The sequence below is a fragment of the Ovis aries genome, chromosome 17, assembly GCF_016772045.2.
Source record: "Ovis aries strain OAR_USU_Benz2616 breed Rambouillet chromosome 17, ARS-UI_Ramb_v3.0, whole genome shotgun sequence".
Classification (NCBI taxonomy): domain Eukaryota; kingdom Metazoa; phylum Chordata; class Mammalia; order Artiodactyla; family Bovidae; genus Ovis; species Ovis aries.
Window position 1 is genome coordinate 66,395,513 of NC_056070.1, and position 14,678 is coordinate 66,410,190.

General features: G+C 54.7%; 1 protein-coding gene across 15 annotated transcripts in view; it reads right to left on the reverse strand.

The window, feature by feature from the left end:
- Positions 1-14,678, reverse strand: part of TPST2 (tyrosylprotein sulfotransferase 2) — a 56,242-nt gene that overhangs the window by 14,470 nt on the left and 27,094 nt on the right. For 14 of the 15 annotated variants that reach the window (XR_009596930.1, XR_009596931.1, XM_012097998.4 and 11 more), the window contains exons 2-3: positions 7,779-7,850; positions 2,518-3,423 (exon numbers count right to left, since the gene is read on the reverse strand). Coding sequence is in view for 13 of the 15 variants with exons in the window: in XM_060400843.1 (XP_060256826.1) it covers positions 2,518-3,423; positions 7,779-7,850 (978 nt within the window). In the remaining 2 variants the exon portion in view is untranslated. Of the gene's footprint in view, positions 1-2,517; positions 3,424-7,778; positions 7,851-12,556; positions 12,747-14,678 lie in introns of all 15 variants that reach the window. The other variant, XM_060400845.1, reaches the window with a different exon arrangement.

Consider the following 14,678-nt stretch of genomic DNA (forward strand, 5'->3'; position numbering starts at 1 on the left):
TTGTATGTATATATTATATTCTTTTCATAATCGTTTACTACGGTTTATTACAGGACATTGAATATAATTCCCTGCACTATACAGGTCCCTGTTGCTTATTTTATATATAGTAGCTTGTTTCTCGGAGAAGGCAATGGCACCCCACTCCAGTACTCTTGCCTGGAAAATCCTATGGGTGGAGGAGCCTGGTGGGCTGCAGTCCGCGGGGTCGCTAAGAGTCGGACAGGACTGAGAGACTTCACTTTCGCTTTTCACTTTCATGCACTGGAGAAGGAAATGGCAACCCACTGCAGTGTTCCTGCCTGGAGAATCCCAGGGACGGGGAAGCCTGGTGGGCTGTTGTCTATGGGGTCGCAGAGTCGGACACGACTGAAGCGACTCAGCAGCAGCAGCAGCTTGTTTCTGCTAATCCCAAACTCTTGACTTACCCCTCCGGTCTCCCCTCGGCTAATCATGCTCGTTTTCTGTCTGTGAGTCTGTCTGTTTCCCAGGTTCACCTCGGTCACGGTTTAGATTCCACATACAAGCGGCATCATTCGCTGTTTGTCTTTCTCTGTCTGACGTACTTCCCTTACTACGACCAGATGGAGGTCTAACTCGGTTGCTGCAAGTGGCATCGTTCCATTCTTTTTGTGGCCGAGTAGTGTTCCACTGTATCTACGTGCCACGTCTTTCCATCCACCCATCCACCCATCTACTGACGGACACTTAAGCTGCCTCCACATCCCGGCTACTGTGAACATGGGCCCCCGTGTCCAAAACTACGATAAATCTGGTAACGACGCAGGAGGGAGCAAACCACTGTATCTAATCTAGCCAAACACCCATTGTTAACGCTCTCAAAGGCTCCTGTGAATCAGCAGCTGCCGCTTTCCTATGAGCCCCAGCTCGGTACCCTTTTGGTTTTGACAGGTGGGAGGGAGGACTGCTCAAGAGGATTTGCAGAAACTGATACGTTATCGTTTCCTAGTATAATGAAACCAAAACTGCCGATCAACCAGTTATTTCATCTTTTACAGCAAAATACTTGCTGCAGAGATGTTTACGGCAAAGAAACCCAACCCGATCAAACGTGTGCCTGGCCTCCCCCACAATCCTGGTGTCTACAGGACTTTACAGGACAATCACATAGACGGATCCCAGAACAGGGATGGGAGCCATGCTTAACATGAGTCAGTAACCGAAGTGTCCCAAAAGGGGAATATGGTGATTGTGTAGTGGAATATTATACAGCCATTCAAAGTGATGTCACTGCAGAGTGCTGGGGGCTCATGGGCAAGTGTCCCAGACACAAAGTGAAGAAAGTTTAGAGGAACCTGCCCAGCAGCACTCTGGTTTTATTCCCTGACCAAGGACCAGCAGGCCACAGATCACAATCGGGGTGGGGACGGATTACGGGTGGTTTTCCTTTCCTGTTTTATGTATGTTCCCAACTTCCTGCCGCCAGGATGTATTCCTCTGGTCATCTGATGTTGTGTCAGGATGATTTACAAAATCCCAGCTCCAGCACCAGCTGGCCAGAGTATCCAGTCCATGGGCACTTTGCTGACAGAAGGAGAGCTGCTGAGCTCTGCTCAGGGCTCCAGAGCTCCTGGGGACAGGGCCTGGGAGGGCCCAGACATTAGAGAAACAGGAGGCGTTGTCCCAGGAAGGACCGCTCTTCCCCTGGGCTCTTAGGGATGCTCGCACCTGAGCAGGATGCAGGCATGGGAATGGCACATTCTGGCCCTGCCCTGTCCCAGGGTCTCAGGAGAGGGAAGAGGGTCCCAGTCATGGAGAGCTTGAGAGAATAGGCCCTGGAGTCCAACAGGTGTGAGTTTGAACCCTGGCACCACCTCTTGCTAGGCCGGTAACTTTCCTGAGATTCCGCTTCTTGATCTATGAAACGCGGTTAAGACCAGTTCTTATGTCCGAGTTTGCTGTGAAGATGAGGGCAATAATGATGGCTGGGGGCTTAACTCAGTGCTGGCCACACAGCAGGCGCTCAATAAGAGAGCAAAGGCAAGGCCAGGGGGGATGCCACTAAAAGCAAGGTCAGCACTAAAATGAAGATAATGGGGATTAACAGCACCTAAGAGGTACCACCCCATCCGAAGTTCACACGTGAACAAAGGTGGATGGATTCTATCCCCATGCTACCGATGAGGAAACGGAAGCACAGAGAGGTTGAATCCCCTGCTCAAGGTCACACAGCTAAAAAGGGACGGGGCTGGGACTCGAACCCAGACAGCCCGGTCCCAGAACCTATCCTCTCACCCTTTATCAGCAACAGCTGACTACACAAAGCGCATGGACGTGCTCAGGAGGGACTGCCCCCATTTGGAGGGGGCTAATAAAACTGAGGTTTCGGAGGAGTCCAGCAACTCGCTCAATGCCACAGAGCTACCGGGAGGGAGATGTGGATCGAAGCTCTGCTCTTAACCACTGGGCGTCTCAGACCTGTTACAACAGAGGAGGCTCCGAGAGGCACAGTGACCAGCCCCAGGCCACACAGCAGAAGGTGGGGGCTCCACTCACTTGGACAGGGAGACGCCGCCCGGCTTGCCGATGAGGTCCTCGTGGTGGAGGACAGCATCGCTCCAGGCGATGCCCAGGAAGTCGAGGATGACCTTGAGGGAGCGCCGGGGGTGCAGCACCAGCTGCTCGTAGTACACGGGCAGGCACTTGTCCTTGCCCACCTCCATGCACTGCGCGTACATCACCTCGATGGCCTTGTTCCACTTGGTGAGGCAGTCGCGGTAGCTGCTGAGGTCGAAGCCAGCAATGGTGACCTTGCGGGTGATCATGGAGTGGACGGAGGCGCGGCCGTCGCGCACCATGAGCAGGAACTTGGAGTTGGGGAACAGGCGCGACAGGTAGACGGACGACTTGAGCGTGAAGGGGTCCTTGTTGCAGAGGACGCGGGCCGGCTCGCCGTGCTTGGCGATCACCTCCAGGATGAAGGCCTGCATGGCGGCGTCCAGCACCTCGTCCGTCACGCCCGCCTCGTCCAGCCGCAGCTTCTCCCGGCCCGACTTGGACCAGGCCTGGCGCATGGCCAGCACACGCGGGATGATGCGGGTCTCCTCGCCGCAGCGCACCTCGGGGTGCGCGTCCAGCATGGCCCGCATCAGCGTGGTGCCGCTCCGGGGCACGCCCCCGACGAAGATGAGCGGCATGGCCTTGCCGTAGCGGTACTCCACGTGGTCCGCGCCCACCATCATCAGGTCCTCCTGCTCCGGCCGCATGGTCCGCCGGGGGCCCCGCGGGCCCCCCAGCACCGCCCGGCACTCCAGCACCCGCTGCCCCAGGTGGACGGCCAGCACCAGGGCCAGGGCCAGGCCGGCTGCCAGCAGTGCCCTCCGCACCGACAGGCGCATGCTGGGCCTGGGGCGGGGGGCGCGCTTCAGGGGCAGGCGGGCGGGAGCCCCGCGGTGCTCACATCTGGGGAGACAGAGAGACACGGGGCAGGTGCAGTCAGGGAGGCCGGCGCCGTGCCGGGGCTTCCCCATCCAGACCCGGACAACAGCCTGCGAGGATGCTGACACCCACAAGAGGAAAGTTTGATGAGCCCGGCTCTGTGCCTGGCAGGCCCTCCCTCTTAACTCCCCAGATCCAACAACCCTCAGGGGAGTCACTATTATTACCCCTAGGGGCCCTGAAGGCCTGGGTTCAAATCCCTTCTTCCCACTTCCTAGCGGGAGGACCCTGCCCAGTCCCTGTAACCACTCAAGGCCTGAGTTTCCCCATCTGATACATGGCAAGTGAGTGACAGTCGCTCCACCAGGTCCCACTCTTTGCCTCGCCATGGACTATATATAGCCTGGCAGGTTCCTCTGTCCATGGGATTCTCCCAGCAGGAACAAACGGAAAGAGGAATCGTTCTTTTAAAAATGGACTTTCTTGAAAAACATTTATGTGAAATTCTTCAAAATGTGAAAATAATAAAAGCACTAGAATATCACATTTCAGGAGCACAGTCATTAGATAAGGAAGAGGGTTTTGCTTGTTTTTACTCACAGCTGTCTTCTCAGCCCCTAGCGCAGTGCCTGGCTCCTAGTGGGTGCCCAGTAAATATTTATGGAACGTGCCTGGGTGGGATGAGTGGGGCCCGGGGTAGAGTGAGTGTTAGGAAGTGATATCAGCAGAGACAGGAGGAAGCCAAGATAAGGAGGGGCTATTCACAGTCACCCGGCTGGGAAGTGGCCAAGCTGTGGTCTGTGATCGGGACCCAGGGCAAGGGTTAGGAGCAGGGTCTGTGTCTGCTCTGAGCGACCGCCGTCTGCCTGCGCAGGAGATGCTTTTCAGAAGCTGCAAAATATCCTGGGGCCTGGGCTTTTTCCAGAATCGCTGTCCATTCATTCAGCCTTCCCTCAATCAGTGCTTAGGAAACAATGAAAGGTGCCAGGCTGGAGGCTGGAGACAGGACAGTGGACAAGACAGCCGGGCCTGTGGCCTCAAGGAGCCTATGTCCTGGCAGTGGTTGGAGATGACTTACAAGCTCCGGCCAGACTATGACACCAGCTTCCAAGGAAATGAGCTGGACACCACAAGCAGGATCAAGAAGGGGCGGGAGGAGGGAGGTCAAGGAAGACTTCTCGGAGGAGGTAACACTCAAGCTGAGACCCGGATGAGGAGAAGCTGGCTATGTGAAGATGTGAGGGAAGGGGTGGGGGGCTCCAGGCAGAGGGAAGAGAGAGCAAAACTCCAGGATGGGGGAGGATTTAGGGTGCTCAAGAACCTAGGAGAGGAGGCTACTGGGGCCAGAGGGGAGGGAGGGGGGAGATGGGGAAGGAGCTGGACTTACTCTCAGGGCAGCCCCTGCAGAGAGGGCCTGCAGGGGTGAGAATGGAGGCAGGGAGGCCAGCCAGGAGGGCCCTGCCCGCATTCTGGGAGACTTAGGGATGTGTAGACTGTGGGGCTGATGTGGGAACGGGGGAGGGAATGAGATGGGACCTGAACCGAGCTCCTTACCCCTTGTAAATGTCACTGCGAAAGTTGTTCAGACCCAATGCCAATTCTTTAGGTTAGGCACTGGTCTTGAAAAGCAGGGGTCCACCCGGCCCAGCCCCTCCCCCTTCTCCAGTCACTCAAACCTCACATCTACCCTCCTCCCCCCCGCCGTTCACTCTCAAGGTCCTTTGATTATGCAACCTCAGCTCCGAAGGTGCAGACTCAGATGCTGGAGAGGCAGCCCTCCTCCAGCCACCCCAGCTCTTCTGTGTCTCCCCTACTGGGTTTCAGAGCCTTTGTTTCCTCTCTCACCTCTTTCTAGAATCAAAGTGAAGCTCGAGGCCTCTGGGCATTCGAGGAGTCAGACAGACCTGGGTTCAGATCCCAGCTCTGCCACTTCCTCTGCGGCTGAGCTCAGGCAACAGACTCCACCTCTCTGAGCCTCATCTGTAAAATGGGTCTAAGAGTGTCCACTTTGAAGGGCTGAACACTAACCAGCCTCTAAGAACTTAAGATGGTCCCAGCACATAGGGAGCATTTGAAAGAATATTAGCCATGATCACCGGTTATTCATTCACTCCAACATTTCATGAGTTCCTCTGTGTGCGGGAGTCGGGCTATGGAGCTAAGTAAGAGACACAGACTCAGCCCCCCAGCTCTACTTGGACTATGGGCCCACATCAGGTAGAGGTGATGGGTTCTACCTGTGTAGGTATGGGAGGGCTGCCTATAGGAGGCGGCCTTCCTGCCAAGTTACGAGCAGTGGACAGGTGGTGTTTTGAATAGCTGGGTGGAGCAGAGAGAGAAGGGAACAGCCAGGGCAAAGTCACAGGCAGGAGAGAACCTAGCATGATGGGGGGCAGGGTGGGGTCTGGGTAGGTGTTCAGCCGAAACCACTGAAGGCCCCGGTGTGCAGCTGGACCAACCCTCCCACGAGGGCTTGGACTACCTGGGGCCCCTCAGGCCAGAGCAAGTGGAAAAGAAACATCAAAGCTGAAAAAAACACACCATCTCAGGCCAGGGCTCGAAACTGCTGAGGCCCTGGCATTTCCTGGCCATGTGGCTTTGGGAGAGTCACTTCCCCCATCTAAGCCACAGTTTCCTCAGCTGCAAGAAGGCGTGGGTCAGATGACCTCAAAGGCTGCCGTGAGGGTTCTAGAAGCAACTGGCGAAGTGAAAATGAGTCTCATCTGGGGGTCGCTGGCTTCACTGAGCACTGAAAAATAGCTGGGGACCCTCTTCCAAGAAACACGAGCCTACCGTCAATTGTTGGCGGTTCATGGGTACCCTGGATTCCGGGTTGGGGTAGGGAAATCTAACGCCAAAGCTACTTTCTGGGCAGAGGCAGGCTGTATAGGACACAAAGTCACTCAGAAATCCCTCCAAGGTGTCCTCAGCTTCGTTAAGTGCTCAGTGAAATTCTGTCTGTAGCCCGGAGACTAGCAGTCTGCCAAAGATGATTATTTCAGTGTCAATGGCCCTGGTGGAGTGTCAATCACACTTTAGCTAGAATTACTGCAACCACTTTTTCTTCCTGACACTTGGTGGGGAGGGAGAGACTGCAGTTTAGGGAATAGAAGACGGGACGATTTAGGAAAGTGGTTTCCAGAAAAGACAGACACGGTGTGCCTGCCACTGTGAGTGTGTGTGTGTGTGCACACGCATGCATAAGTGTGCATGTGTGTCCCCTGAGCTTACGTGTGGAGTTGGAAGCGATCTGGATACTAAATACCAGGGGGGAAAGCCTGTATGAAGGGACAGACAGAATTTTAAAGCTGTTATCAACTCCCGAGTCTTGCTTAATGCTGAGCATTCATTCGGCTATAGCGCTTTAAAACAAGGCCCGGAGCTGTATATTTTTTATACTTACTGAGCACATCCTCAGCTAAAGTTTATTTCATGCATCACCTAGTGGGATCCCTTCTGCCACCTCTGGGTGGAGCATGCCTCCCGCTCAGCAAGCAGCTCAGAAAGGGGAGGCCCCTTGCCTGAGACGGGTCAGGGTCAGATTAGGGGCTGAGGCCCGCTGTTCACGGTCCTCAGAGCAGACCCAGCAAGGGGCTCATCTCTGGGCCAGTCTCTGCCACTGGGAGAAAACAGTGCAAAGCGGGCAGGTTAGACATGAGCAGGAGACAGCAAAGACCAGCAGGGCAGCTTGAGAAGCAAAGGCAGGGCGCCCGGGCAGAGAGAAAGCCGCTGGGAACCTAAGAGCGAATGGTAGCTTCCAAACCACCCAGAACCACAGACCCCATCCCCTCCAGGAGGGGCCAGCGGGCCCAGCCCAGGGCCCGAGGCCTGCCCTCTACTCCCCACCACGCAGCCAAACTCCATCAGGGGCAGTGAAGTTGGTGGCTAAGAGCCTCAGACTCAGGAGTCCTGCAACCCTGGGTTCAAATCCAGCCCCTGCCACTTGGAGCTGGACAGCTGGACGAGGGACCTCAGCCCTCTGAGCTTCGGTTTTCTCCTCTAGCAAAGGTGGGCTGATAAGAACCTTTTCTCAGGGAGCTATCATGAGATGTGGGGATGTTTTGTGTGAGGGGCTGAGAAAGCATGCCAAGAATGCTGGCGCTGGACACCGGAGAGCGGGGAGGTGTTTAGATTCTGGCCGCGCCTTGAATCGGCTCAGTGATGCCAGTTAAGTCCCTGCCTGCCCAGCAGTAAAATTTCCCTAAGCAATGAGGCCCGCCCTCTCCACGCTGCCAGGGTCCAGCTTGGTCAGGCACTGGGTTTCTGACAGAGTGACCTGGCGGAGTCTGATCAGCTGCCCGATCGTGGAGGCTGGGCCGTGGGGGTGCCGAGGGTTTTCTCAGAAGCCAGGACTCTGGGGGCCCATGGGGAGCACTCACCTTCCCTGGACACGCTCATCCCTGGGCTCTGCTGCTCGTGGCTGCTGGCCAGGATGGTCCACCAGCTGAGCCCTACGGAGGCAGAGAAGATACTGCGTTAGGAGTGTGTGCTACGGGGAGGGGCTGGGCCCCCCAGAGGGGCGGAGGAGGGGTGCTCGGCTTCACCCCACAGTGATCTGGGGCAGCAGGGAAATACCCTGGCAAATGAGCAGCAGAGCAGGGACAGCCCACCTCAGGCCAAGATGCTGAAGCTGGGGTGTAAAATCACCAATTCAGCTAGGGAATGAACTGGCCCACTTCTCAGGCAGCAAGTTGTGGGCTGAGAATCTGAGCAGCAGTGGGTCTCTGCCTATCAGGCCCTCCCTTCTTCCTGGCCCAGGGGCCTTGAACTTCAGGGAAAGTAAATATCACAAGACGCAACCACCACCACCATACCTACCTCTAGTCACCATCTGGGACTGCTGGGTACGATCGAACAGGCTGTGCACTGCCCAACTCCAAAGGGCACTGTGCAGCCAGTCTACGATACGGCGCTCCCTGGAGCTGAACAGTGCCTTGCTCTCACCACCGAACATGAACTAAACACCTACTGTGTGAGCGCGTGTGTTCAGTTGCTCAGTTGTGTCTAACTCTTTGTGACCCTGCGGATATAGCCTGCCACAAGGTACTATGTGAGTGCCGTGTGCCATTTAATCCCCCAACGAGGAAAGGATGATGCTCCCAACTGTGTAAAGTGAGAAAATGACAGCCAGAGGCAGAGCAACTGACTCCGGGAACCAGGGTCACCATCTGAGACTCTGACGCCCAGCTCGTAACTGCATTAAACGAATGGGGCCATGAACTCAGTGGGGGTCGGGGGTGAAGCCTGGCTGACATGCAACCAAGAGAATCCTGTTTTACACCTCACTGCTATGTCATTTGGGGGGGTGGGAGGCAGATTGTTAATCCAATTCTCACCTCCTCCCATTTTACAGATGGGAAAACTGAGGCTCAGGAGCAGCTATCACTTCACAGACTCACTTCTGTCCTCTTAGTCCCATCCCAGGAGGTGGGGGAGGAGGGAAGAGGGTTGGTGGTGGTTAAGGACACAGCTCTGGAGTTGGATGACTCTCTGATGAGGTAGATCGTTGTTCTTCTGAGCCTCAGTTTTCCTTTTCTGTAAAATGGGCTGTTGGGAGGTTCAAACAGGGTAATAGCACATACTCAAAAATCTCAGCAATTATTAACACACTGGGAGTAGGCTGTGACTCTGTTCTTGGGGTCCTATCTCTCTTCCTATTTTCTTATTCTTTGCTTCTATGTTTTGTTTTGTTTTTTTTCCCCTATCCCTGAAACACCAACCTGATTAGTGTATCTAAACCCAGGAGGACGGTTCCCAGCCCCTGCCCCTCCTCCCAGCTACTGAACACACAGGCCTGGCGTTCTGAGGCATGGGCGGCTCCTGGAACAACAACAACAAAAGCACCATTCGGGACCAGGGCCCTTGAAGCTCTTCCGGAGACCAGATGGCTCCGGCCCAGCTGCCCTCAGGCAGCCCTTGAAATGCCAAGAGAGTTCGAGAGACCTGCCAGGAGGGCAGCTCCCATGGCCCCCTTCAGGGTTGGGGACGGGCCTCAGGGCCTTTGATCACTGAAGAGCTTCGACTCCAACAAGACGCACTAGCCACAGGTCACGATTTAAATTTGTTAAAATTAAATAAAATTTAAAATTCAGCTCCTTATTGACACTGGTCACATTTCCAGAGCCCAGAGGCCCCCTGGGGGCTACCGTACTGGCTATGGCAGATTTAGGATGGGGTCAGCACGTGATGACCCTTGGGTCGAATCCACCCGTCAGCCTGTTTTGTGAGGTCTGTGAGCAAAGAGTGATCTTGACTTTTTTTTTTTTTTTTTTAAGGGAAAGAGGAGGAAGAGGATGAGTTGGGAGGGGAGAGGAGAAGCAGCAGCAACAAGAAAAACCACTTTGCAAAACCTGAAATATTTACTATCTGGTCATTTATAAAAAAGGGCTTCCCAGGTGGTGCAAGTGGTAAGGAACCCGCCTGACAAGGCAGAAGACCTATGAGACGTGGGTTCAATCCCTGGGTCGGGAAGAGCCCCTTAGAGGAGGGCACGGCAACCCACTCCAGTATTCTTGCCTGGAGAATCCCGTGGAAAGGGAGCCTGGCGGGCTACAGTCCATAGGGCTGCACAGCGTTGGACACGACTGAAGTGACTTGGCATGCACGCGTGCATTTACAGAAACAGTTTGCTGAGCTAGACTACTCCTATCATTCACCCAAAGGTCTACAGTCACTCCCCTACATATAACGAGTTCCATTCCCAGCATGCATTCAAAAGTCCCACAAAGTTAGCCTCGGTATCCCAGCTCATACAATCAGCTATACCACTGCTGCCTCCACGCTTGCTTCCAGACATCCTGGGCTTGAAATAGAGATGCTGTACCCCCGGACTCTGTACAGTACTGAACGGTAAAGTGAACAAAAGCACAACCACTTGTAAAAGATGCACACACGTGACAATGGACGCCAGACACTGACTTAAGTGGCTGGACACGCGAACACAGTTCACATCTTTGAAAGCGTGCAACGTGGAAGTTCGTCTGTAGGGGGACTTGCTGTCGGGCACAGTGGAGACTCAGGAGACACAGCGAGAGCTTCCTTGGTGGCTCAGCGGTGAAGAATCCGCCCGCCGGTGCAGGAGACAGAGGTTCTGATCCAGGAAGATCCCACATGCTGCGGAGCAACTAAGTCCGCGGGCCACAACCACTGAGCCTGTGCTCTAGAGCCCACTGGCCGCAACTCCTGAAGCCCGTGCGTCTAGACCCCGTGCTCCACAAGAGCAGCCACTGTGATGAGCAGCCCCCGCTCACCGCACTAAAGGAAAGCCCTCGCAGCAGCAGACACCCAGCACCGCCAAAGATAAACAAATAAATTAAATCAAGAAGACACAGGACGGGGGGGGGGGGGGAGTCAATGAGCCCTCCTTTTCTCGTAGGAAGAACATCAGAATTTATTGAGCGCCACTGTATCCCTAACACTAGACCAAGGGCTTTCCACGCCTCTACCTCATTTTAGCCTCACGACAGCTCAGTGGCAGGGTGGAGCAGGGAGGGGGCTCTCCAATTTACGATGACAAAAGGCCCGTGGGGGTGCAGGGTAAGCACAGCTACACCAAAAAGCAAATCCGCCAAATCAATCGGACCAATCAGCAAACACAAACCCCGGGTAAGAAGACAGCGGTGGTAGGCGAGAGCATTTTTCCCTGAACACATACTTTCATGGCGTTTTTCTATGGTCTTGATCTATAGAATAATAAAACAACAGTATTTTTTTTTTTAATCCTATGCCAGCCACAGTAGGGGGGGTCAGACTGAAGGGGATCCACCAGTTACTGGCAGTGTGACCTTGGCAAGTCACTTAACGTCTCTGAGCCTCAGTTTCTTCATCTGTAAAATGGGGACAACAAGACCTCCTAGGAGGCTCATGTGAGGCACCCGGGCCCTTGAAATGTGGCCAGTGTAAATGTGGAAGTAGCCTCATAGGAGTCCTGGGAAGGATAAATAAGTTAGAGAATGTTAGAACAGAGTCTGGCACTTCGTGTGCTTTACTAAGAGGGAAAGCCAGTTTCTAAATCTGGCTCTGTCTTCATGATGACACGGCTCAGAAGATGGGCCAGCAGTGAGGATGAGCAAGGACTTCACATCACTCTCTTTCCACTGACCCATGGGCTGCCCTGAGTGACCACCAGAAGCAAGGGGAGGGGGCGGTGATGGACCATCGTCACGACACCTTCAGACCTGGACTCATTCATTCCACAAGTGTTTACTGAACACCTACTGTGCTTGGAAGCAGACACTGCAACACATCAGGGCTGGCACCCCAGGGCCCTGCCCTCACGGAGATGATGCTTTGGCACAGAGCCAGGAAACCAGCATGCCAGATAACTGCACCCGTGACTGTGATAAACGAGAGATACCCGAGGTAGGAGGGGGAGACGTGCCCTAAGGCGCCAAAGCTCAGCAGATCAAGAGGTTCCCAAATTGGGGGCAGGGGGAGGGCTGGAGCACAGGACGCCAGCTCAGGGGGCAGGCCACGGCACTTATAAGAGTAGCCTTGGAGGGGTACCTGGTACCCCCGTGCGGGAGCTCAGCCATCAGCCTTGCGAGCCCTCTCTGTGGGAACAAGCTCCCAAGCATTCCATCACCATGGAGACCACCTACCCCTCTGGGGCCCACTGACCTCGCCACCCCAAGCCTCCAAAGAGGTTTAGGGAGACTGGGGTTCCCCCTTTAGGATCCCTGGGGATCAGAGACCTCTGACCTGCTCTAACGGGAAGCCAGCCAAGAAAAGCCTGCCAGAATCCAGTGGAGCAAGGATAATTCTGCGGCTTTAAGGGGTGAGGCTTGAGCATAAGAAACACGTGGGGTGATTCAAGAGAGAAGAAAAGGCAGGCAGGTGAGCGGCCTTAGAAATATCAGCTCACAGAAGCCCTTACTGCATGCCAGGTACTGAGCTGAGAGCTTCACATATATCACGGAGGCTCTGCCTCACTAACTCTGTCCATGACCCCATCTGACTCTCCCGTATTAACCATCTCTTCACTGATCCTCAGAGAGGTAAGTTCCTCTGGCCAAGGCCACACAGCAGGTTAGCATAGGAACTAACAGGAAAACCCAAATCTCTCCCCAGAGCCCGTGCTCCTAGACTTGAGTTTCCTGAGTTTCCTCATTCATTCCACAAATGTTTACTGAGCTTTGCATTTTTTTTTTTTTTTTACCTAAAACAATCAAAGCAGGGCCCACGCCTGCCACCCTGCCTCAATCTTGGAGGCCCAGTTCAGCACCCTGTTGGCACAAGCTCACGGTGGGGGGGTCACATCCCAGCTCTTGCACTCATACGTCAGGGATCCTGGGTCAATCCAGCTTGCGGAGCCTCAGTACTGCCATCTGAGAAATGGGCGTTAACACCTGGAACAAAGAGTCACGAGGAATTCCTTAGCATCACCACACCCAGCACACATGTGCAAACCCGCTAGCACTGAGTACGATCACTGTCATCACCGCACGGGGAGGAAGACTGGAGGAAACCTGTAGACAAACAGGCCAGTGGTTTGGTGAGGCAGAGTAGGCACACTTCTGGGAAGGGCCAGGAAAGCCAAGGATTTTGCCCCATGGGCCAGAGGGTCTGTCACGGCTGGACGGGCCACTCGGCTTCTGCGCTATGAGAGCAGCTAGAGAAATACACGTGGCTGGGTTCCAGGAAAGACTCTTCACAGCATCAGGCGGCGACCCTGATGTGCCCCTCAGGCGATCCTGTGCGAAGGCCCGGCTCTGTCTGAACTCCCAGGGGAACTGGGACAAACCCACAAAACGTAGATGCAGAGGGTCACCGTGGAAGCTGGTGTATATTTGGGCTGGAACAGCCAGGGGCAGGACTCAGGCAGCCGGCCTCTGGTGAGAAAAATGGACAACTCGAGAAAGTTTATTTTTTAAAAGAGATGCATGCATGTATGTGGGGTCATCCACTGTCTGGCCTGTCACCAAGGAAAGATTTAAGGAGAGAGATCTGTGTGTGCCTGGCCCTTCGATGTGCATTTTGCCTCTAACAACAACCTGGGGAGTTGAGGGAGGCACTCTTATTAGCCCCAGTCGACAGAGGGGGAAGCTGAGGCTCACAGAAGTGAAGAGTTCAGGGAAAGGTCACACAGAGAGCAACGAGCTCAGCCTGCAGTGGAGCCAGCTCTGTCTGATCCCAGAGGCCAAGCTCTTTAACCGTCACCCCCAAAGCCCTGCCCTGCTCCACACACAGACGGGGACCATGCGTGTCCACGGTCAGGCAGCTGCCTGGGGCATGGCTGGCTCGGCCTCCCAGCTCCCAGGGTGCAGCCTTGCCTCCAGCGTCTGGCGCGGCCCGGCTCTGCTCTGTGCTTCCTGTTCGGGAACACACGGGCTGGGCCTGATAAAGAGTATAAACAGGAAAGGGCCAGGGTGACCTTGCAGGGCCCGGGGCTTCCTGCGCCTGCACACCACACACACACCCACACACCCACACCCAAGCCTGTCTCCACTCCTCTGCCTGGAAGTATCCAGAAGTAGGGGTAGAGGGGGTGGGAGGATCAGCACACCAGGCTCTGTGTCCTGGTTCCGGGGATCACTAGCAACGCAGCCCTGGCTGGAGCAGAGGGAGCAGACAGCCGTGTTACACAACTGAGTCCCAAACCGGGCCTCGGTTTGCTCATCTGTGAACTGGGGATGCGAACACCCTCGCTGAGGATTAAACAAATGAACTGACAGCTCTGAGCTTCGTTGCTGCGCCACTGTTACTTCCTCCCTTTAAGGTGGTTCAAAACTTCCAAGCATCAGAATTACCTGAAACTGTTAATAGACAGATTCCTGGGGCCTGTCGCCAAATAATCTGATTTGGAAGTTACAGAGTTCTCGAGCTCTGCCCCTCCCCTGGCTGTACAAATCACTACATGGGGCACTGGATTCGGCATTTGAGGACTATTTACTGGCTGGGCACTGGAATGGGCCCAGTGTGGGGGCCAAGAGCCAGACAGGTCCAGGAGCAATCTAGGCTCACTTAGGAAGCAAGTACAGGGAAGTAGAAAGGAAACCAGTTATAGCCTGGCTAAGAACACAGTGATGAAGATCCGTGACACAGTCACCTAGCCAGCACAGACAAATTAAATAAACAAATATAAATATTTTAAAGAAATTTTAGATGAAAATGTTAACATTAAAAAAAAAAAGAAGTGCGGAGGGCAATCAGGGACCAGAGTGGGGGTGACCTCGGCACACATGGGCCCCAGGGGAAGGAGGACAAGGTGTCTACATCTCCCAGCACCCCGGGTGCGCACCTGCCGCTGCTCTGGGGCCCTCAGTCTCCTCATCTGTAAA